Source organism: Peromyscus eremicus, chromosome 10, assembly GCF_949786415.1.
Source record: "Peromyscus eremicus chromosome 10, PerEre_H2_v1, whole genome shotgun sequence".
NCBI classification, from domain to species: domain Eukaryota; kingdom Metazoa; phylum Chordata; class Mammalia; order Rodentia; family Cricetidae; genus Peromyscus; species Peromyscus eremicus.
In genome coordinates this window covers 1,745,268-1,767,595 of record NC_081426.1, presented here as the reverse complement: position 1 = coordinate 1,767,595, position 22,328 = coordinate 1,745,268, and the positions used below count along the sequence as shown (strand labels likewise).

At 45.4% G+C, this 22,328-nt stretch overlaps 1 protein-coding gene across 1 annotated transcript in view; it reads right to left on the bottom strand.

Moving 5' to 3' along the window:
- Eml6 (EMAP like 6) overlaps nucleotides 1-22,328 on the bottom strand; it is a 145,666-nt gene that overhangs the window by 11,337 nt on the left and 112,001 nt on the right. The window contains exons 27-31 of the mRNA XM_059275183.1: nucleotides 9,683-9,761; nucleotides 6,691-6,820; nucleotides 5,186-5,284; nucleotides 4,133-4,306; nucleotides 230-438 (exon numbers count right to left, since the gene is read on the bottom strand). Of these exons, the coding sequence (XP_059131166.1) occupies nucleotides 230-438; nucleotides 4,133-4,306; nucleotides 5,186-5,284; nucleotides 6,691-6,820; nucleotides 9,683-9,761 (691 nt within the window). The remainder of the gene's footprint in view (nucleotides 1-229; nucleotides 439-4,132; nucleotides 4,307-5,185; nucleotides 5,285-6,690; nucleotides 6,821-9,682; nucleotides 9,762-22,328) is intronic.

The following is a 22,328-nucleotide window of genomic DNA, read 5'->3' as shown; positions in this document are numbered from 1 at the left end:
TTCCACACATCCACCAGCATATTGACAAACACATGCACACAGTGCAGTCAACCCCTTATGGATGCTAAGGATGGGGACACTGAATACTAAGGAGCCACTTAGTAAGGGACAATGTGGAAGTGGCTTTCTTATTGACTTTGGCTTCTTGGCCAACCCCTCCTCCACCTTCCCCCCATGCCCTTCCTGAGGATTCAGGGCCCTCTCTGAGAAAGCATCTGCTTGAACTTACAGCACCAAAAGCCACGGACAACATTGTCTGCATCTTGGCAGCTTCCATGGATCCGATGACCCCTTTCTTGTACAGCAGAGCACTTCCAGCCAGAGTCCAGAACTTCATGTGTTTGACCCCAACAGATACAAACTGTGTGTCTGAGTCAGGGCGAAATTCTACCACAAATATGCGCTCTAGGTGACCCCCTCGGCTGGCAACCTTGGTACCTGTGTGGGTGACAGAGTCCAATGAGGCTAGTCCTTCTGCCATGTATGGGGAAGCAGGAATAACAGCCTAGGTCCGCTTTCCATCCACTCAGAACGCAGGTCAGAGTTCCTTCTTTAACTGCATCCCTCTCAGACACCATCCCAAGAAGGGCATATACGTGTGGCTGGGAATTTTCCAGAGAAGTGGATGCTACTAACGGAACCCCCACCCCAAAGTCCATGACAAGAGGAAATGACTGTGGTCCATGATATGGAAGCTTCTAGATTCCAGAAAAAGGTAGAATTGATCTACCTTCCTACTATATCTTCCTACTCCCAAATCAGCACTATTTACCCCCAGGATGCTCCGCCCTTCCAGGGTCACTGGGAGCTGAGATTCTTCAGACACCTTTTATTTTCTTATTTCTATCCATGATTCCTGCATTCATTTTCTTTAACCTCGATATCCTTTTCCAGTTCATGCATTTTATGTTTAAATTTTTACTTTTTATATTTAGTTACTAGCTTTTCTTATACCGTACTCTAAATGTCTCCCGTGTCTCACTTAGCCTTCATCTTGAGTCTCAGTTCCATTTGTAGAGCGTCTTTGAACATCTTCACCTCTGCTCTGCCCTCAGGTTCCTCGCTGTAATCAGTATAACAATCATTCTAGCCACAAAGGTGCTTGGAGGAGCCAGAGAATTGGTGCAGGTGGGAAGTGTGTGGCCATAATGATCACTCCACACTCAGAACTAATTTTGGCATTCATCTGGATCCTTTTAAAACCTTTTGTTTCTATTCCTTTTGCCTACATTTTAAGACTCTTTTTACTCTTTTAAACTTTTTAAGTTTAAATTTTTATCTTAAATTCGTTACTTTTTCTTTAAGGCTCTTTCTACATCCTCTCAGTATTGGTTCCAGTTTCTTCTCCCCCCTTTATTATTTATCCAGATCTTTTTCCTTCTACTCTCTGTGCATTTGCTCATTTGTTTTTCATGATGGCTCTACAGGAGAGGGATGGTTGTGTTGGTGGTGGGTTTTGAAGGAAGCTGGCCCTGTAGCTCCAGGCACTCCACAAAGAAAGCTTTTTCCAGGGGAGGCTGCATCAGGAGAGCCCTCTACTCCACATGTTAACCAAACACTCTGTGCAACCGAAATCCTCACAGTAGTAAGGGATCTCATTACTGGGACTTTGAAACCATGGACACCCAGACCATAAACTATGTCTGACAGCAAAAAACAGGAGGGAAGAAAAGTGTTTGCAACTCTTGTGAGAGTCGGGGTCAGCATTAAATAAAGACCAGTGTATCATTGTAAGTAGACACTCCTGTTTCCAGTCAACAGGTGGACTATGGAAGCAGTAGTGTAAGTGACCAACAAGAGATGCAAAGATCAACCTCACCAGCTTTGGAGGAAATGCAAAATTATAACTAAAGTCATATTCAAGCCACTGGGTTTCTTCTCTTATTTTAATCTCTTGGGTATTTTTTCACTGTGGAGACACTGAATTGGCTTCTAGTCTGTTCAGAACAAGTTACGTAGACATCTATAGGATCTGAAAAATGCATTGTATATAATAAGTCCAATTGAAATCCCATCTTATTATTCATATACATGCTCTCCAAAATGATCCACTAACCATACAGGAACACACAATGTGCTCTTCAGTGATAATACAAATGTATATAAACCTCCCCCAATATGTTCTATTTATATGAAGGCAGGACTTGAAGGGAAAAAAAAAGCACAACACACTAGAGAAAGGAAGAGTCCAGTCAACCATGAAGAGGGCATCTGCTTAGAACTCTCCATGCAGACTGGTTCCAGATAACACAAGGAGAGGACACTCCACACTTCTCTCCTCCGGGGAGCTAGTTTAAAGAGGAGACTATTTGGGAGCTAGTGGAAAGCAGTGACTTTCTAGTCCTTGCTGCCTTGGGAGGTCAGAAGAGCAGGCTCTGCCTGGAAGGACAAGTGGGGAGGTGAGGAGGGAGCATGAGCTTGAAGACAGAAGACTGGGTAGGAGCCATGGGTTCACTCTTCTCTTAGGACCTGGGACTAGAGTCAACAGCCTGAGAAAAAAGGGCATCTGGAACACAACTCTGCCCCAGAAAGAGAGAACTCTATGAAAAGAGCTAACAGGCGTGGGCTTCTCGGGAAGTGACGGACTGTGTCCTTGGAGATCTCCATGCAGATGGAAGGAAGCCTGCTGGGAAAGCACTGGAGGACTTCTGTGGGATGGACCTGGATGGCTAGAAGATGTCCCTAGCCTTCCAACTCTGGGATGCATTGAGGCTGCAAGATATGATGCTCCATTTCTCATCTGTACCATCTAGTTGATCCACTGACCACCCGGTATCATAAGCAACTGATTGCATCCCAGAGAGATGGGTTATGGGGACATTGGACACAATGAACTGTAAACAATATGACAGTGTGGTTTTCTAGAAATACTGTGGGTCTAGCTGGCTCCCAGTGCAGTGTAAGGAGACTTGATCTTAACATTTGTCAGCCACTGGCCACTCTTAACTGGGGCTCAGGAAAGATGGGAACATTTCTCAAAATGTATACACCTCTTAAGAGTCATTCTTCACACCCCTTCCATGAGAAGATGAGGAGATAATGGGACTCTAGAGTCCTAGATTGGAGAACTGCCACTTCTCTACTTGCCAGCTCAGTGTGTCCCAGATACCAGCTGAAGATAGACCTCATTAATGCCCTTACTAATTGGATCTACTTTTGCCAAGGCTGACCTGAGCATATACTCAGAAAATGGCTTATTTTTAATTGTAAGACAATTACAAATTTAGTAGCAGCTGGTGTGCATGTGTGTGTGAGTGCGTGTGTGCATGTGTGTGTGAGTGCGTGTGTGCATGTGTGTGTGAGTGCGTGTGTGCATGTGTGTGTGAGTGCGTGTGTGCATGTGTGTGTGAGTGCGTGTGTGCATGTGTGTGTGAGTGCGTGTGTGCATGTGTGTGTGAGTGCGTATGTGCATGTGTGTGTGTGTGTGTGTGTGTGAGAGAGAGAGAGAGAGAGAGAGAGAGAGAGAGAGAGAGAGAGAGAGAGGATGTGTGCATGCATTAGGGGTAGATAAGAAAGAAGTTCATTAACTATACTATAAGCCAATGATTCTCAACCTTCCTAATGCTGTAACCCTTTAATGCAGTTCCAAATGTTGTGGTGACTCCCAACCATAAAATGATTTTCATTGCTACTTCGTACCTGTAATTTTGTTACTGTTATGAATCATAATGTAAATATCTGTGTTTCCCGGTGGTCTTAGGAGACCCCTGTGAAAAGGCTGAGATCAACAGTTTGAGAACTGCTGCTATAAACAGTGATTAAGGTGACTTCTCATTTCAGAAGCATTAAAGCCCAAAATTACTTTCACAGCTGGAATTTGCTTTCAGTGACCATGGTTCAGTGACCATTAGACTCCAGTTCTAATAACAAGGTGGCCAGATAAAACAGCTGGAGAAGAATCCAGAGGCCAACCACGAAGACAAGGGAGTTTGGGGAGGGAGGTGGTGATGGCAGAGAGGGGCTAGTGCTGTCTCTGTGGTCAGTGTTAGCACTTTCCCAACATACCCACAGGTCCTTCACTAGCTGCCATGGTTCCCGAGCAGCCTCCAGCTGGCCATGGCACAGACTGAGATCCGAGAGTGCCTTGCCCGGAAGCAGCCCTGGAGAAGGAATACGCAGCCCAGCTTGTTACCTTCTTGCCATCGCCAGACGGTGATGGTGTGCTCTGGATCCACGCCCACGGACACCAGGAGCTTCCCAGTTGCGCTGAAGTTGACATAGTTCACCCCCTTGGAGTGGAAGCACCGCAGCACAGAGAGGGTGTGTTTGGTCACGGCGTCCCAGACGTGAACTGAGGGTGTTGTCCCTGAGTGCGGGAGAAATGACAGAGACGGTGGCGCCTCAGCGTTCAGGGTCTCAGCTACTGGGCATAAGAGACGCCCAGCATGGCCTGGCCACAGGAAGGCGTTAAGAAACTTGCTGCCAAAGGCAGAGCATTCGGACGTTTACGTCTGACACACTTGCGGAAGATTTTATTCAAAGGAAACTGGTGAGGATGGATTTGTATCTGCAGCACAACCAGACACAACCAGCAAGTGATACACTGACATGATCTTGCTGTGCGGATCTGAGCTATTTGCAGCTGGGACAGCCTCACCTGTGTTTTCCATGGCGTCACCTGCAATAGTGGGCCGTGGCAATGAGAAATAACGGCGGTGAGTCACGTTTTTAAGAGTGCCACACTCAACCCCAGCGAAGCAGACTCCAAATGGACATGGCTTTGATGAAAACAAGCAAGGGACTTTGTAAGAACTGCCTCTGACAGTTCCTTGACAAAGTAAAAACAAATATAAGGATAACTTTTCACAATTGTGGCTGGCGGCTTCTCAGGGAACCGAAGAGCCAGGCACACACACTGAACCACAGTCTTGCCAAGCACTCATCAGGCTCCAAGACATGAGACTCACTTACACCTCGGGTCCAGTCCACACGGAAGAGGATCATCTGTTTATTTAACTACCAGGCCTTGGTCTGATTTTATGGTCTCTCCAAATCACTAGTCAATACATGTATCAACTCAAGTTACACAGACATATTTTAAGACTCAGAAGGAAAAAAAAAAACTCAAAACAAAACAAACAATTGAGACATCAGCCAGAAAGGGTCTCAGTCACCCGTCTCTAGAAAGTGCTAGTGTTGATAGGCCAGTGCCCTTGTACAGCACAAAGCCAGTGGGGAGCCCTACCTATCTGGCTGGTAGCCACCACATTTCTGTATTTTGGGTGCTGGTTCACTGTGAGGCAAAGGATGTCATCCGTGTGCTCCAGGTAGAAGCTCTGGCTGCCTAGGAGAGAGGAATCATGGAAGGTGAGTAGTGGGATCTAAGGCTTTCCACAGCTATCACAAAGCTGAATGGGGAATCTGGAAATGCCTTAGAAAAGATTATGTTTTTATAAAACCCAAATTATCATTTTCAGAATGGTCCTTGGGGATGGGGGGACCTTTTCAAAAAGTTCACATGTTCTGATGTGGATCTGGAAGGACAAAACACGCCCATTCCTAATAGAACCACACTCTATCTCAGCCTTTCCCACTGCCTGTGCAGATACAGCACGCGGATCAAGCACACGCGCTTTCAGAGACTAAAATGATGAAGTTCAAGTTCCCTCCTCCCCATGGCATAAGATGAGTGTTTTCTCAACATCCACCTCTGACCTGAAGGAGATGCTGCAAACAGTGAGCAGTGGCACCATGGGGCACAAAGTGGCACCAGAGGAAGTACCCGTGGAGTCACTGCTAATAGGAACCTGCCCACCTGGGAGCCTGGGTGGCACAGTCCAGCTTTATCCCCAAGTCAACATATTTCACAGGAAGTGGAAGGAGGGGTAGGAAATACTTTGCCATCTATTGCAGTAAATGGGTTTCCTGACTTTCCAAAGAGCCTTTTAAAATCCACTCAAATGCCTAGGAACAGATTGGGGAGTGGTAGCATTGATAAACGTGGGAATATAGCATAGTGCTCTTAAAAAGATGGCATATACCTAAAAAACCTGAGAAAACACGAAAAGTCTCAAAGCCTTCCTTCCCAAAAGGGAGAAAAATAAAAATAACCCATTGATAGTACTCTCCAAATCTAAACATGAACTACACGGACCGATCAAGGAACATGCTATATGAAGCCAGTAAGATACCTCTGATCTGGTAGAGAGGATATGAATGTGGTCGGTTGCACATTTTCTGTTTGAAATGTTTCCTTTTAAAGCTTTATTTCTAGATTGAATTCATGGCTAGAGAGCACTGAGTATCTCTGCTAATAACACACTCTTTGTGAACATTGCTGAGCCAAACAAGCTGGGCCCTGTGGTGCACACCTCTAATTCTAACACTCAGGACTACCATGTGTTTGAGAGCTGGAAACTGGTTCCCTTTGCTTTGCTCTTAATTTTGGTCTCTGCCTTTGTTCTTCATTTCTCTGCTTCCCCCCCTCTTCTCCCCAGCCTCTCTTCCCTCTCACCACAGAGGGGCTGACTGAAGCACAGGTAGCTCCCCTCCAGTGCCTACACCATGGTCAAACCAGGCTGAGGCCAGAGAGGCAGGAGGCCTGGACCCAAGAGCTGAGTGAGCACTTTGAGGACTGAATGACACCAGCCTGGATGAGAGTAGAATGGCTCTAAGGGAAGAGGCTTTGGGGCATCAAATGAGTGGGAACATGGGCAGACAGGTGTGCACTGTGGCTTCTCCCAAAGCTACCTGTGGAGAGGTTCTGTACAATGCCAGCAGCCGCAGTGTGGAAAATGATGTCGGCACCATCATTAAGGTAATGCAGGTTGTTCCGGCAGTCAAACCCTCTGTAGCCAAACACATGGTCCAGAGCCAGCTCCTGCATGCACACACACAGAGTGAGTCCACACTTAGCAGCTACAGCAGAGGAACAATCCCACACTGCACATTGCATGAATAGCCACACATGTCACAGGAACACTTTGTGAGGCAGATGCCACTCACTGAAGGCTCTGGACTAGCTAAGGATGGAACACAGCCCTTTATTTAGTCCCCTGAAATGTTAGGTGACAGTGACTTCCCTAAGTAAACCAAAGTGACTTTTTGGTTCTTCAGGTGAGTCAAAATGTACATGCTGGATGGCCTCCAATGGTCACCTACAAGTGTCACATTTATGCACTGGCAGATATTCACTCCTTAGCTCAGCTGAATAGTGGTTCAGAGGCTGCCAGGAAACGGTCCCAGAGGCAGCTGTGACTGGCTGCTGCTGCTGGGTGAGCCGAGGCCATGCCCGATGTGTTGGTTATAATTTGTCCCATGAAGTTCCTGTGCATTTGCATTTTCCCAAGCAACTAGACACTGCTCTGGATTCACATTTTTATCTTTTGTCTTGTCCTCTATGACAAAGAGCAGTGGCTGATTCAGATCAATTTTTGATTCCATTCAACACACTTGCGCTGGGTGTTTCCTCCATGCTTGGCCTTGTGTTAGCTCATGGGATATAAAGTTTATAGTGTGTGGGTCCCACTTCTTCAGTTTCCCTGATTCTGGTGTTTCTGAAGCTTGCTAATTGCAAACATCAGATTAACTCTCCTAAAATGCCACAGTGTTTCTTTACTGAAAAGCATTCATTGCCTTTCACTGCCTCTAGGATAAACCCCAAACTCCTTGAGTTGGCACAACAAGCCTTACCTACACACCCAACCACGCTCTGAGCATCCTGCACAAGCTGACTGACACTTAGCCCATTTGCCATAAGCTTTCCTGTGTTACAGCTTTGTTCCCTTACATACCTCTCACCTGGAAAGTCTTTCTCCTTCCAACTAAATGAATCTCTTCTTATCCCCGATTCCCCCAAAATGTTCCCCAGGAATGTATTTAATATGGGACTGTTGTTTTAACTTTGGCACAGTAGCTGTGCCTTAATCTACTATTTCAGGCAGCAATTGTGACTCCATAGTTACCAGCCTGCTTCCCTGGCAGTGGCCTGGCCACTCAGGCTGAAACCTGGCAGGAATTCTGTTGCTGCAGGCACTGGCTCTGCTGCTGCCATTAAAGGTAGCTTTAACTAAATCTATCATTCTATTTATAAATATAGCTCAAGACTCAAAGGCTGGGGTGAAAACCTGCTAGTTTGGAGAAGTTGAGTAGTACCTAGCTAACCTTCTCTCCTTGCTGGTGTCTCCCAAAAAGCCCATCCTTCTCTCTGCCAAAACAGAAAAAGCCATGCCACTCCAAATCCCCCCCCCCCTACTTCTGGTGCATCTCTTTCTCTCTCCCAGATGCCCTCTGAGGCTCTATGATTACTTTCTGTGAACTAGTTGCTAACGCAGCCTCCTGACCCAAGGTTAATTTTATTTAATTAATGCAAATGCAAACTCAGGGTTCACAGTGATCAAATATCTCCCAGCATGGGGCCTTGCCCTGAATGCAGTGGTCAGTTGACCCAAGTGTGGCTAATCAGACAGTCTCCTGGAAATTTAGAGTAGACATTGGTAGGCTCAGTAGTTTAACCACCTGAGGATCTGCAGACTCAGGGGCTAAGAAGCCCTACACTAGCAATGTGTTTAAGACAGTAGTTCAAGAAGTTTTTAGAGGAAAACACTTCAGGCCCCCATGAGTGCTTGCTTGACAGAAGATTGGCACCATTCTGGCTTATGATGGCCCTTCTAGAAGCTGTTGGATCCTGTCTTTCCTGAAACTAAGCTGCATTTCCTGACCTGAGCTATCTTCCAAAATATATATCTCAAAATTCCTTTCCAGGAAAAAAAAAATATTCTGGCATCAGTGTGGGTTTAGAGTCTAACAGCAGAGTGTGTGCTGAGGCCTGAGGACATGGATGTGGTGGAGCTGGGTAGGAGGGGTCAGGATGAGGGACATCATAAATGAAGGTCCTACACAGATATCTGACCCCAGAGAAAGGCCTGAAAGAACTGCAGTGTGGGGAACTGAGGAACTGAAACACAGGACCTCAAAGTCCAAGATCATTTGAGAGGATGAGTTCAGGGTTGGAGATTTGAGTTGCAAGGGAATCGTAAGTCATGAGCTAGGAAGGTCTCTCTGGTTGAGGTTTTTCAAACTGTAACCATGACTCTCACTGGCAATGTGGGAATATTTTTGGGTATTAAAGCCAGCATAAGGTATGAAAGATTTGAGCTTTGAAGAGAGGACTCTGGGGTGGTCGGTCTGTGAAAACAGCCGGTTCACTGGAGCTGATCCTCAAGGCTGAACCTTAAGCCCAGGTCTTCCTCCATCACTGGACTGGTGACCTTAGTAATAGGTTCTTATCATCCCTGAACCATAGAGCCCTCGTTTGCAAATGAAAGTAACAGTCCCCACCTCACATGTGAGAATTGGATGAAAGCCTGCAGAAGAAAGAAAGTGAGATGAGAGATGTTGTGACTTATGTGTCACCCACTTCTTTCTGAAGTCCCAGGGAGTCGAGTGTATAGGGCAACAGGGTCATGTTTAAGGGACACAATGCATTTTAGAGTAGGTGATGATTGATAAGGCTTAGTGACAGGGCTGAGGGAAAAGGAACGTGACCTGGTAGATGTAATGTTGGTCCTGGAGATGGGGCAGGGGGAACAATGCCATACAGAATGGAGATAGGGACACAGGGAGCCAACAGACCCATCTGGGTTCATTTGATGGGGTCTCTAGGTTGGTCGAATGAAGGTATCCATCTGCCAGTGTAGAGCATCAGTAACTAGGTAAAAACATGATCATGTGACCACCTCACCTCAACCAGCTTTTTCTTTTTAGTGATGTTGTTCTTCTGGAGTTTCTCTGGCTGGGGAGCTGCCCGGCTTACGGGTGGTCTGAAACAGAAGTCAGAGAAAGCACAGAATTGAATAAAAAGCTGCTTGTGCAGCAGCTAGCTAAAGCCAGAGCCAGGACTCCCCTCGGGGCTGTTGTGTGGCTTTCCTCTCACCCCACTAGGAGCAGTGACTTGGAATCTGACCTGTCGAACTGCAGGTGTGGGTTGGGCTCACAGGGCAGAGCTGGGTTTCCATATGCTATAGCACCTTCGCAGCATCAGTCCCGTTTCCCCAATACCCAACAACATCCTGGGGTCTAAGAAGAACCCCTGGCTAGAGAGACTCACTTTAGAACTAAGGATGAGTAAATGCATGAGAAAGAAAAGGTCATGTTCCCTGACTTCACTGGCCATTTCCCAACAGGAATATGCCAGTGTTACTGAGAATCAGGTGGTCAAGAGCCTGGCTGCTGTGCATCAGGACTCGGAAGCCAAGCTTTGGAACAGGCCCTGAGGCTATGTGCAAAGTACCCAGCTGGTCTGGCCATAGACAAGGGCAAGAAGGAAGAAAGGACTGAGAACTCATGCCTCCCACTCTGCCTCAAAACTCAGGGTTACGATCCAAGTTAAGCTGCTACCACTACACCAAAGTTTGCTTCTCCCTTTTTAACTTTGGGGAGTGACACTCCCAAACTTAGCTAAGAGATTTTACTTGGAGGAAACCCTAAAGGACTCTTGTCAGTGGCATTGGGTTCTTTTTGGTCAGACTTCTGTAATCTTAGGGAAATCAGGGGATGGCAAGAGGGATCCCACCCCAAGTCCCGCCTCAAGTCCCATACCGCCAGTCAGTGTTCTAAAGAAACACAAAGAGAAAGAATTACCTTGATCCCCTTGGAAGCAGAAAACAAAGCAAAGTAAGAACTCAGTACAGGTTAGAGCAGTGTCAGCAAGCACCTCACTCATGCACAAGCATTTCCCAAGTGAACAAACATTCCGGTGTGGCACAAACCATGCTCCTCCAACATGCCAACCAAGAACTAAAACAGAAATGAAAGAGTGCACCAGGCTACACGCTCAGAAAGTCATACCCTGGTGTCTCTGGGCAAAGTGCACTAAGTGCCTAGAGAGTGGAGAGAAAGGAGGCTTGTGAAAGCTTCCTGCATGCTTGTGGCTCTACGCCTGGGGACTCTGCTTATTTACAGTGTGCGGGAGAGACGAGTTGTCAGGAAAAACAACGGCATCCTCTTGAATGTCTTGGGGAGTTGTGCACAATGGATTGCTTTGTTCCCAAATTAATTTTGACTCATAATTTAGCCTAATAATTCTCAGATTTTTCAGTAGGTCAGCTCTGGCTGGAATAATTAATGGGGAAACAAGGTACCTTTATTTTCTCAGAAATTCTTCCATCCAAACATGTTATGTAATCATAAGCGGTAATTGGACCAAATGGTACTAAAATGGGGAGAGGACATATTTGCAAATGACACCCCCAGCTGACATTATTTCCATCAAACTGAACAAAATCTTGGGATAGGGCATGCCAGTTCCCACAACAGACACTTCCTGCACATTCATTATCACTTCCCAGGACATCTGCTCTTTCTTCTGTTTTAGTGGGACTTTCAGATCAAATCTCTGGGTTTCTTCTTTTACCTAAGAATGTTTAAGTGTGTGACCAAAGTGAGCCGGGAGGTTGCAATGGGAGCAAGACTGTGCTAGAACTATGGCATGGCATAACTCCCGATTCAACACAGAGCTTGGTTCCAGGATACACACAGGTTGTATAATATACAACATATTATACAGTATGCATACAAGCGCAAATACTGTTTATATATACATGAGCTTGTATATATACACAGAAAGGCAATCTGATGCTTTTTTCATCCTTATTTTTTTTTCAGCTAAAAAGAAAAAAAAGAAGAAGAAGAGAAAAAAGACCCTGAAAACTTGAGCGGTAAAGCAGTCTCAGAGTGTGTCGTTCTTAGTGTACAAGCACAGTCTACAGCTGTCACTTCAGACGGAAGAGAGGAGCAACGGAAGAGGGCCTGCAGGGGCAGAGCAGGTGCTCTCAGCACTGAGCCTCTGTGCTCGCGATTCTGACGCTGAGCACAAGGCTTTCACTCAACACCAGAGCTTTTCCAGAGTGCTGCACATACTTACTTGACAATTCCCTGCCTCCAAAGGAAAGCAAGTTAAAACACAATACAAGCATTAAAAGCTTCTTTCCAAGCATCTATAAACAGTGTTTGAAATATCAGATGTGGGAGGAACTGCCAAAAACTTAAAGCACAGCTGAATGCTGGCGGGTTAGAATTTTTTCAGCACTTCTAAATCCTTCCAGATTTAGATCCCACTGGAAATGTCACTCTGAGAAACTCTGCTGAGGTGGAAATGAACAGAGGACATGAGAACATTCACTGAAGTTTTGGTCCAATACGCTTTTTATAGTTGGTTGTTTCTTTTGGCTTAGGCTGGGAAATCCAGGAGGACAGTGAGTGCTCCTGGAGTTTGGTAAGGGACCCAACAGACTCAAGAAACTGCAGAGTTGACGGGGACTGCCAGGATGTGGGGGTAATTTGGGCAGGAGAAACCCAGACACAAAAGTAAGGAGGGCTTTGAAATGACTGGGAAAGGGAACTTCTTTGGTGATATTTTATTTGTGTACCCTAATAAAGTTTATCTGAGGATCAGGGGGAAAAGCCAGCCACTATACTAAACATAGGAGTCAGACAGTGGTAGCACATGCCTTTAATCCTATCATTTGGGAGGCAGGGATCTGTCTGTATCTCTTGAGTCCAAAGGCCACACTGGGAACAGAGCCAGGTGTGGTGGCACATGCCTTAAATTCCAACATTAGTTAACCATAAAGGTCTGGAGGTCTGTACAGACAGACAGGAAGTGACGGAGCTGGGCAGGAAGAGGAAGTGATGTAGCTGGACAGAGAGAGCAAATGAGATGGCAGAACAGAAAGGCATATAGGCATGGGTATACAGGAAGAGGTCTCTTTGGAAGCTGAGGGTCGGTAAGGTGAGGTTGGCTGTGGCTTTTCCTATTCCTCTGATCTCTCAGGTTTTAACCCAGATATCTGGCTCCAGGTTTTTTAGTTAAATAAGACTGTTTAGTAATTCGTCTACAAACTTCCATCACAGGAGAGATGCTGAGGAAAGGACCTGGACAAGACAGTAGGGAAATCCTGAGAGGGTGGCTGACAGGAGACCCTAGAAGAGGCTGTGTGACTGTGTGACCTGTTGAGGAGTGCAGCAGCCTTATTCTTGGACCCAGTACTGGGGGAGGGAAACAGGCTGCTGAAGACCCATCTTACACTGTGGTGCAATCTGTGAACAGTGACCATAGGAAGTCAGTGACCAGCATGTTTTTAGTTTTTAGCTGGACAATGTTTAATGTTGAAAGTGTTCTTAGAGGAAATGTAAATTGGTTTGGATTCCAAAATGGGCCATAAAATGCTCCAAGAATTTTCAAAACATCTTAGAAAATCTAGCCACTTTTATCACTTGGACCTGAAGTCCATTTTATACCTGATCTCTCACAAGGTCACTCCGTGAATAGGGTTCTGGGATTCAATGAAACCTAGGCACAAGACAGTATTTACGAATGTGTGTGAAATGAGGCACATTTCGGGGGGGGGGGTAGAGGGGGAAAGAAGGAGATAGATAGATAGATAGATAGATAGATAGATAGATAGATAGATAGATAGATAGATAATATATCTCTACTATACTCTTAATGTTTCAAGATTAACTCAGGTTTAGAGAAAGTCTCCAAAGCTGTGGGAACTATATGTTATTAAAACATTCTATTAAGTCTGTCCCTATGACTTCTAGAACCATCTAGAGCAGTGGTTCTTAACCTTCCTAATGCTGTGACTCTTTAATACAGTTCCTCATGTTGTGGTGACCTCAATCCTAAAATTATTTTTGTTGTTACTTCATAACTATAATTTTGCTACTGTTATGAATCATAATGTAAATACCTGATATGCAGGATATCCAATAAGCAATCTCTGTGAAAGGGTCATTTGACACAAAGGGGTCATGACCCACAGGTTGAGAACCACTGATCTACAGGGTTGATCAGTGGTGATGTGGAGTAAAGGGCAAAGAATCAGGTAGAGAATCATGGGATGTTCTAAAAAAGCCTGACATCTTGAAAATGCTCTTGCCTAAAGCCTAGGACAATGCACCTGCTCCCCAGAGTATCATGGGCTCAGATGAATGGCTGAAGGTCAAAAGGACAGTGAGAAGGCCCAAGTACTAACTAAGAACTAAGTAACACTGGGCAGATTGTCAAGAGGCCTCTGTACTGATGCCAGGATGATGATGAACACCTTGACTGGAGCCGTGACTGAGGAGAAAGAAAAGGTCGAAGTGGAAATAATGGTTCAGCAGCCTTCACTGAGCTCTGGAGCTGACTGGCTTTCTGGGATGGAGCAGGAGACATAACCCCAGCAGATTTCTGAGCAGGAGTCAGCCGGTCGGGGGTGACGGCACCACCAATGGAGGGGAGGGTTGTGAGGGAAAATCTTCACTTCAGAATTGACAAGTTGAGCATTGGACAACTCCCACTGGAGTCAGAGATATGATGCTGGGAATTCCAGGCAATGGACGAGACCCACAGGATTAATCAGGGAGAAGGTAGAGGGTAGAGACAAGGCAGCCAAAGATGATGGAGAGCTAACAGTAGCTGGGGAATGAGAAGGGAGGGTAAAGAAGGAAAGTTGTTAAAAACAAACAAACAAAAAAACAAAAGCAAGTGAGAGAGCTATGTCTAAAATTGTCCTGCCTATCATGGTGGCTACTGAGTACTTGAACTGTGACTACTCCAAATTAAGATGTGCTATAAGTGTAAAACACACATCAAGACTTTAAGACCTAGTAAAACAGGGTCTTTTTTTTTTCCTGTTTGTATAGCCAAGCCTAGTCTTGAATTCTAAATCCTTCTGCCTCTGTAGCCCCAATGCAGGGATTACCAGTGCACATTACCAAGCTCAGATGTAAAATAATTTTTAAAAAGAATGCAAACTTGTTGACGCTAATTATGGTTTGAGATAATGTTTTTCATATATGGGTTAAATAATATATATTAAAAATAATGTCAACCCGACAGCAGTGGCATACGCCTTTAATCCCAGCACTCGGGAGGCAGAGCCAGGCGGATCTCTGTGAGTTCGAGGCCAGCCTGGTCTACAGAGTGAGATCCAGGACAGGCACCAAAACTACACAGAGAAAGCCTGTCTCAAAAAACCACACACACACACACAAAAGTCACCCTCTCAGCACCTTTTATGTGTGAATTCTAGAGAAATCAATTGTATGTGGATCACACATTTATGTCACCCAAGGCTACTCTGGAAGAAACAAGGATAGATGTGGAGTTCTAGGGGCCTGGAAAGGATGTCCTCATGTTACAACAGTCAGGACAGGAGATGCATGAGAAGGGACAGAGAGTGAAAGAATGACGGTGTGAAACCCCGATGAGAAGGGGAAGGAGGGAAGGAGAAAAAACCTTCCTCAGAAGGGAGTTAGATGTGGGCAGAAAAGGCTGGGACATCCTTGTTGGCTGAAAATGTGGCTCCAGCTATGGGACAAAGGGAGAAGAAATGAGAAACATGGATGGACAGGAATTCAGAGCCTAAGCTCCAAATGAAGGTCCAGTTGGAACAGGAAAAGGGACTCACTTCCTCTGAGAAGGAAGGAGGTGAGTGGTTAAGAGGAAGGGCAGCATGATGGAGGAGAAAGGACAGTCAAGACAGAGCTGAACTCACGGCTTCTGTGTTGTCAGTGACAGAGCAGAGCAAAGCTACCTGCCAAGAAGACTGCAGGGCAGCAGGCTGACTGGTGGAGGATGGCAGAGCCCACCAGAGATAAGCTGGAAATGTGAGCAGTATAGACAGCCTGAATGCAGTTGGTAATGTGAAGTTTCTGGGTGTGGCACTGCATTGATAGGAGATTTTCTAGCCAGGAAAGAGGAGAGGTAGGTCTAGGAAAAATATTCAGGGATGGCCAGTGGGCCCAGGGTAGGAGCATTTGAGTAGAAAAGTGGGCCAAGAGGGATGGTAAGATTAGAAAGGAGGTGTCGGGGGATGTCTAAACACTGGACACGTATGAAAAGTCAGCTTACTGGTGACGCAGTATTGAGAGAAGGGGACAGGTGAAGCTGCAAAGGGAAAAGTTGTGGTTGACGACGTCACCATGCATGGCAGTGGTACAGTTAGTCGGGTGACCATCGGCCAAACTCCTTAGACACAGGTAGCTGTCAGGAGCAGAGGCAGGGAGGTGGGCTGGGAGAAGGGGTGTGTGTAGATGACAGAGTTTGGCACAAACTTGGAAGGAGCGGATGGCAGAGCAGATCTGCATGCTGTCAGCCTGTTTGCGGGAACATCCTGCTCCCACACTGCACACCCACTCACATTGGCAAATATCTCCTCAGCCACCACATTTTGACCACAGAGCACAAGAAAGAGAAACTGTCGCTGATGTCACCTAATCCCTTCAGGTGGAGTCTCTGAGACAGCACAGGAAGACTCACACCCAATCCGTCAGAGCCTTTGAGAGATGCTCCCCTTGACAGAGGAGAGCTTGCTTAGTTTTAATGCTTTTATTTTTCAACCTCTGAGAGGAAGTTTCTTACAACTAAGTAAGAGTAATTTTCTTTCAACTAATTACATGGGAGGGCTTCCTGGGCACACTAATCATTAAAACCACACACTAGCACTTTACCTCCGGGTTTTTACACCTTACCGGTAACTCTAGAAAAGACGGGCTGCTCTAAAATGTGTGGCAGTTTTCAGTTTACAAATTATCAGTTATATATAGAAACCACTGCTTTGCTTCAAACCAACATTAAAAAAAAAGCCAAGGGGTTTGCAGAGAGAAAACCATTTATGAAAATAGCATTACATTCACTTAAAAGTCAACTATTCAGCTTTTTGGTGATTATCTACCTAAACATAGGCCTTGGAAATGATTGATTCTAGCATTTCAGGGCTTAATAGATACTTTGATTTTAGTTTATTCCATCCACCTTTATAAAAAACAAGAATCTGGCTACATTCTGCTTGCTCAGAGTAGTTACGAGGGCAGATTGTTCACAGGATCTGGGGTAGAGTGAGGAAGGAGAACTGAGCCCACAAAGTCTCTGGGAATCAGAGGCCTGCTTATGCACAGCCACTCTCCCACCAGAAGGGTTGGGCTAGCTCTTATGCAAAACAAGCAGCCACAGGACTCCACACGAGCAAGCTCTTGAATACTCCCTCTTCACCAATGGACTGGGAATGCTGGACTAAAGGACCTTCCCTCCCAGTGGGGCAGAGCCAGATCTCAGTGCTCCCTGGACTAAGCCTCAATGGAGGATTTAGCAGTGTTCGGGGTCTCATATGGCCTATTCTGCAGCACTTGCTTAGAAAGACTGTCAATTCTTAGCAACCACACAGCTTTCAGAGCAGTCACTGACCAAGCAGGACAAAGGGCCTTTGTGAAGCCTGTGGAGCAGGAGGCTGTTCACTCACAGTTGACAAAATCATGGAGGAAAAGCTTGTCCTGCTTCATCCTGCCTTTGGCAAGCTTGAAATTCCCACACAGCTACTCATTAAAAGCAAAGCATTTTTTCAAAATTGGGGGCAGGTTCTCCCAGGAGATTTTCTTCTCCAAACATAGCATAAAAGGTTAGGGAAAAAAACTGGGATTGCCTATATATGGTAATTTGATTTAACACAGGGAAATGTGTTTAACTTTCCTATATTTTTAACACTGCCAGTCATGAACATGTTCTAGCATGCTCTTTGTTCCATCACAAATTGGCTGACAGGGCATCTTGGTGTATAAAGCAGACTGATGGCTATAGTAACACATACATGTTTATTTTCAGTTCCCTCTGCCTTTTGTGACATAGATTTACCTGCTACGTGCAAGGCACTCTACCAGTTACTTACTATGTACAAGGCACTCTACCAGTTAGTTACTATGTGCAAGGCACTCTACCAGTTAGTTACTATGTACAAGGCACTCTACCAGTTAGTTACTGCGTGCAAGGCACTCTACCAGTTAGTTACTATGTGCAAGGCACTCTACCAGTTAGTTACTATGTGCAAGGCACTCTACCAGTTAGTTACTATGTACAAGGCACTCTACCAGTTACTTACTATGTACAAGGCACTGGGCCAGCTACCTACATAGTGGTTCTATGATCAGTAACCTTCAGGGAGCCAAGAGTCCCACAGAAAAGTCTGCTTCCAATATAACTTAAAATATGTCTCAATGTTACAGACCAACATAATAAGGAATTACAGGAGGCAATTGAGGCTGAAACAAGGAAAAAACTAGGGCCTAAGAAACATCTCAGTGGTTACTTGTGAGTTCTGCCAGTACAGAGTACTGGCTTGATTCCCAGCACCCACATCTGATAGCCCACACGGCCTGAAACTATAACTCCAGAGGGTCCAATACCTCTAGTCTCCAAGGGAACCTGCACTCAGGTGTCATACTCATACACAGACACACGTGATTCCCCCGAAAACCTAACAAACAAAAACCTATAACATTTCTTTATAGTACACATAGTAGACAATTCTTTGAATAGGTTTGTCTTTTCTTATGTCCATAAGCATACTCAAAGTTAAAAATGAAATACTAGATTATATCCATTTAACCATAAGCAGTGTTGGTTGTCTGAAAGAAAATGGCCCCCAAAGGGATTGGCACTATTAGGTGGTATTGCTTTGTTGGAGTAGGTGTGGCCTTGTTGGAGGAAGTGTGTCATTGCGGGGGGTGGGCTTTGAGGTCTCCAGTGCTCAAACTATGCTCAGTGTGGTAGACAGTTCACTTCCTGTTGCCTGCAGGTCAAGATGTAGAACTCTCAGCTCCCTCTCTAGAACCATGTCTGCCTGCATGCTGCCATGTACCACCATGACGCGATAATATACTAATCCTCTGAAACTGTAAGATGCCACCACAATTAAACATTTTCCTTTATAAGCGTTGCTGTGAGCCAGTCAGTGGTGGCGCACACCTTTAATCCCAGCACTCGGGAGGCCAAGCCAGGCAGATCTCTGTGAGTTGGAGGTCAGCCTGGGCTACAGAATGAGTTCCAGGAAAGGTGCCAAAGCTACACAGGGAAACCCTGTCTTGAAAAACCAAAAAAAAAAAAAAAAAAAAAAAAAAAAAAAAAAAAAAAAAAAAAAAAAGAGTTACTGTGGTTATATTGTCTCTTCACAGCAATAGAAATGCTAACTGTGATAGGCATGTTTAAAAAAGTTTGGAAAATATTAATACCACAGTGGAATTCTGAGGTTGTTTGCAGGTAGCACCTGTCAGTTAGCAGGTAAAGACACTGTCATTATAAAAGCTCACAGCCAGGGCTGGTGAGATGGTTCTGTGGGTGAAGGCACTTGCTGCTCAACTCGACAGCCTGTTTGACCTCCATACTCACACTGTGGAAGAAGAGAACCAGCACATGCCTCACGGTAACCTGCCCACATACATATAAACACACACAAACACATAAATAAATGCAAAAAAAAGTTTTCTGAGCTCAAAATCTGCTCTTTGTCTAGGGTTGGTAAAGGTTCTTGGTTTCCTCAGGAATATATACCATAGACTTAAGAGTGATTATATATCTAAAATATTAATATAAGAGAATACTTACAATTAATTCATTTTTCATAATCCCTGATAAGGACAATTCTTGCCCTGCCACCTTAATGTTGTTGAAATAATTCTTGGGTGAATGCAAGCTGGGCTTAGAAGGAAGATGCTGTTGTCTCTGAGGAGGGACCAAAACTGCAGTCTGTTTTAGGATGCCATGACAGCACTCCAGAGAATTCATACTTTAATGAGCAGGCTCAGCCCATGAGGAGTTTGATTCCTGGAGACTCGGGTTATCTTACACAGACAGTCTCAAGAAGAAACAATTCACACTCTGAAACTTATTCCTCGAAAAGTACTGCTATGTCCACCTTACCACCTGGATGTGAACCCCACACAGGCATTCCACCCAGTGAGACCTCACAGACAGGCACAGTGACACTTGACACTGTCCACAAGAAATTGGCCCCACGGCAGCAGAGGCCCTCTCTACTGTCTGCCCACTTCAGCCGAAACACCAAACTTCTGCCTTTTTCTCTTGGTAAATTCCTTCACTGCTCGTGTGTCATGGCCTGTCATTGCTGCTCTGTTAGCAAGTATTTCCTCCTGGTGGTGCTGAGACTGATGGAGAGTGTCTGTCTTTGCCACAGAGGGCAGTTTGTGAAGTGACAACTTTTCTTCAGTCCCCACAAAGGAGAAAGGGAAAGAGAGCTCACTTGGAACATCCCCAAGTCTAGGGGTACCTAAACCACACGAAAACAAGGGTCCTGTCTCTTCTATGAAAACTGTTAACCCCTCTTGTTGCTAGGGAAGGGTAAGGGAGAGATGGCGGAGCCCAGAGAGGGCACTGCAGAGTGGAGTGGAACAAGGATGACTGTTCAGGACCCTGACTTGTCTGCAGCCCACAGCTGGGATTACTGAAAGATGAGGACCTGACAGCTGAGATCAACTCAATATGGGCATTGCAAGGGCACTGCTGTAGGTACTACCCATGACACAGGGAAAGGAGCTTGACAGAGAAGATTGTCTGGTCCTCAGCGTCTTCCCACTGTCACATTCCTCAACAACAGGAACAAAGGGCAGTGCCCCCGAGAGCAGCCTGGAGGCAAGGAGCTCTCCACTTCAAGGCATGTCTTCATTGCTTTAATTGGTAGCATCCCAGATAAGAGGGACCTTACAGAAGGAACTACTTTTTGTTCTTTACTCTATCGAACTTTGCTCTAACTGGAAAGTTCATCCATTCTGTCATAGCCACTGCTGAGCCCTTTGCTGATAGGAACCTGCTTCTCTGAGCCTCCACTGGGGGCTGAAGTTCAGTGACTCTCCAGTAATGCTCCAGGCCCTCAGCACCAGGTTGTGTCTCCTCAGTGTGAGACGACCATTGTTGGTCTACTCTTACTGCATTGTGTAAGCCAATCTAATAAGTTCCTTTTAAAATATATATTCATTCTTCCAGTTCTATTCCTCTAGGGGACCCTGGCTAATGCAGCTGCTCCTGTCAGGGGTCTGTCAAACCATGAGAAAAGTAATTAATATAAAATAGTTTAAAAGTCATTTTAAAATACTTTTAGGAAATTAGGAGGTTCTCTCTCTCTCTCTCTCTCTCTCTCTCTCTCTCTCTCTCTCTCTCTCTCTCTCTCCACACACACACACACACACACACCAGTTGAGTATCTAGACCAAATATATTTACTTAGAGCCAGTGAGATGGCTCAGCAGGGAAGCTGCTGACCCTGAAGACCTGAGTTTGACTTCCAGGACCCACATGACAGAAGGAAAGAACTGCTTTTACAGGCTGCCCTCTGGCCTGCATGGTGGCACAAATGTACCCCCTCCATGCAAACAAATGAATACATGTAAAAAACTAAATATATCTGATACATTAGTGACTAAAAGAAGCACCATAATTTTACAGTTATTCATAATTAATAAATAAAAGTACATTAAACTGGTGCTAAGACAATGCAATTTAAGAATTAAAAACTTTGCTACATAATTTATTTTTAGAAATGCCTTTTTGGGCAAAAACCAAGCGCGAGAGACTGGCAACAGCTCAAGACCTTTATGAACAAAGAATAACTGTGCCTCAGGTCAAGTGAGATTTTGATTCGTGGCCACAGCTTACACAGCTTCTGGGATAAGAACACAAAGAAAGTTGGGTTGAACTTGTTTTAGTCACAGGTGAAATTGAAGCCCCAGATCCTTTTACTCATCAAAAGCTGCACGCCCCAGTGCTTACTGTGGGGTTGGAAAACAGTGCAGGTGTCCAATACAGGTGTACAGAGAAAACTCCAACTTAAGTGAGTGGCTGTCCCTGTGCCAATTTCCATAAAGATAGCCCAGTTTGTGCTCATGCTGTGTCTTTACCTTGAAGGTAGGTTTCTGTCTGAATGTAGGTTCCAAGTGAATATAGTAAATTAAAATCTCTATTATTACTGTCCTTCATAACAGTCTAGTTTTAAAATTTTATTATCTTTCAGTGCGTATGGGCATTTTGCCTGCATGTATATAAGTGCACTGCATGTGTACCTGGTGCCTGCAGAGGCTGGAAGAGGGTTACAGACGTTGTGAGCTGCCATGTGGTGCTGGAAATCAAATCTGGGTCCTCTGCAAGAGCAGCACGTGCTCTTAGTCACAGAGCATCTCTCCAGTCTCCTCATGCAGATGGTTAAGTTATCAGGAAACACTCATGTTAAACAGCAGGCGCTTGAAAATAAACGCCTGGCTAAGGAGATGCTCGGTGGGTAAAAGAGCTTGCTGTGTGAGCACGAGGACCCACGTTAAAGCTGCCAAGTTTCAGTCAGCAAAAGCAATACAGGGGGATGTAGTCAGCATTGTGTGCCCTTCCCCACATCTCCAGCCCTTCTCCTCCAGCCTTCAGCTCCTGACTGGCTTCAGCGAACGGGACGAACCCGCAGAGCAGACTGTGGGAGGAGAAACAACTGGGCAGGTATCACCTCACTCCTGGTCATGCACCCTACATGGTTGCTGGGCAGCAGCTTCATCCAAGGATGGGGCAGGCTGAA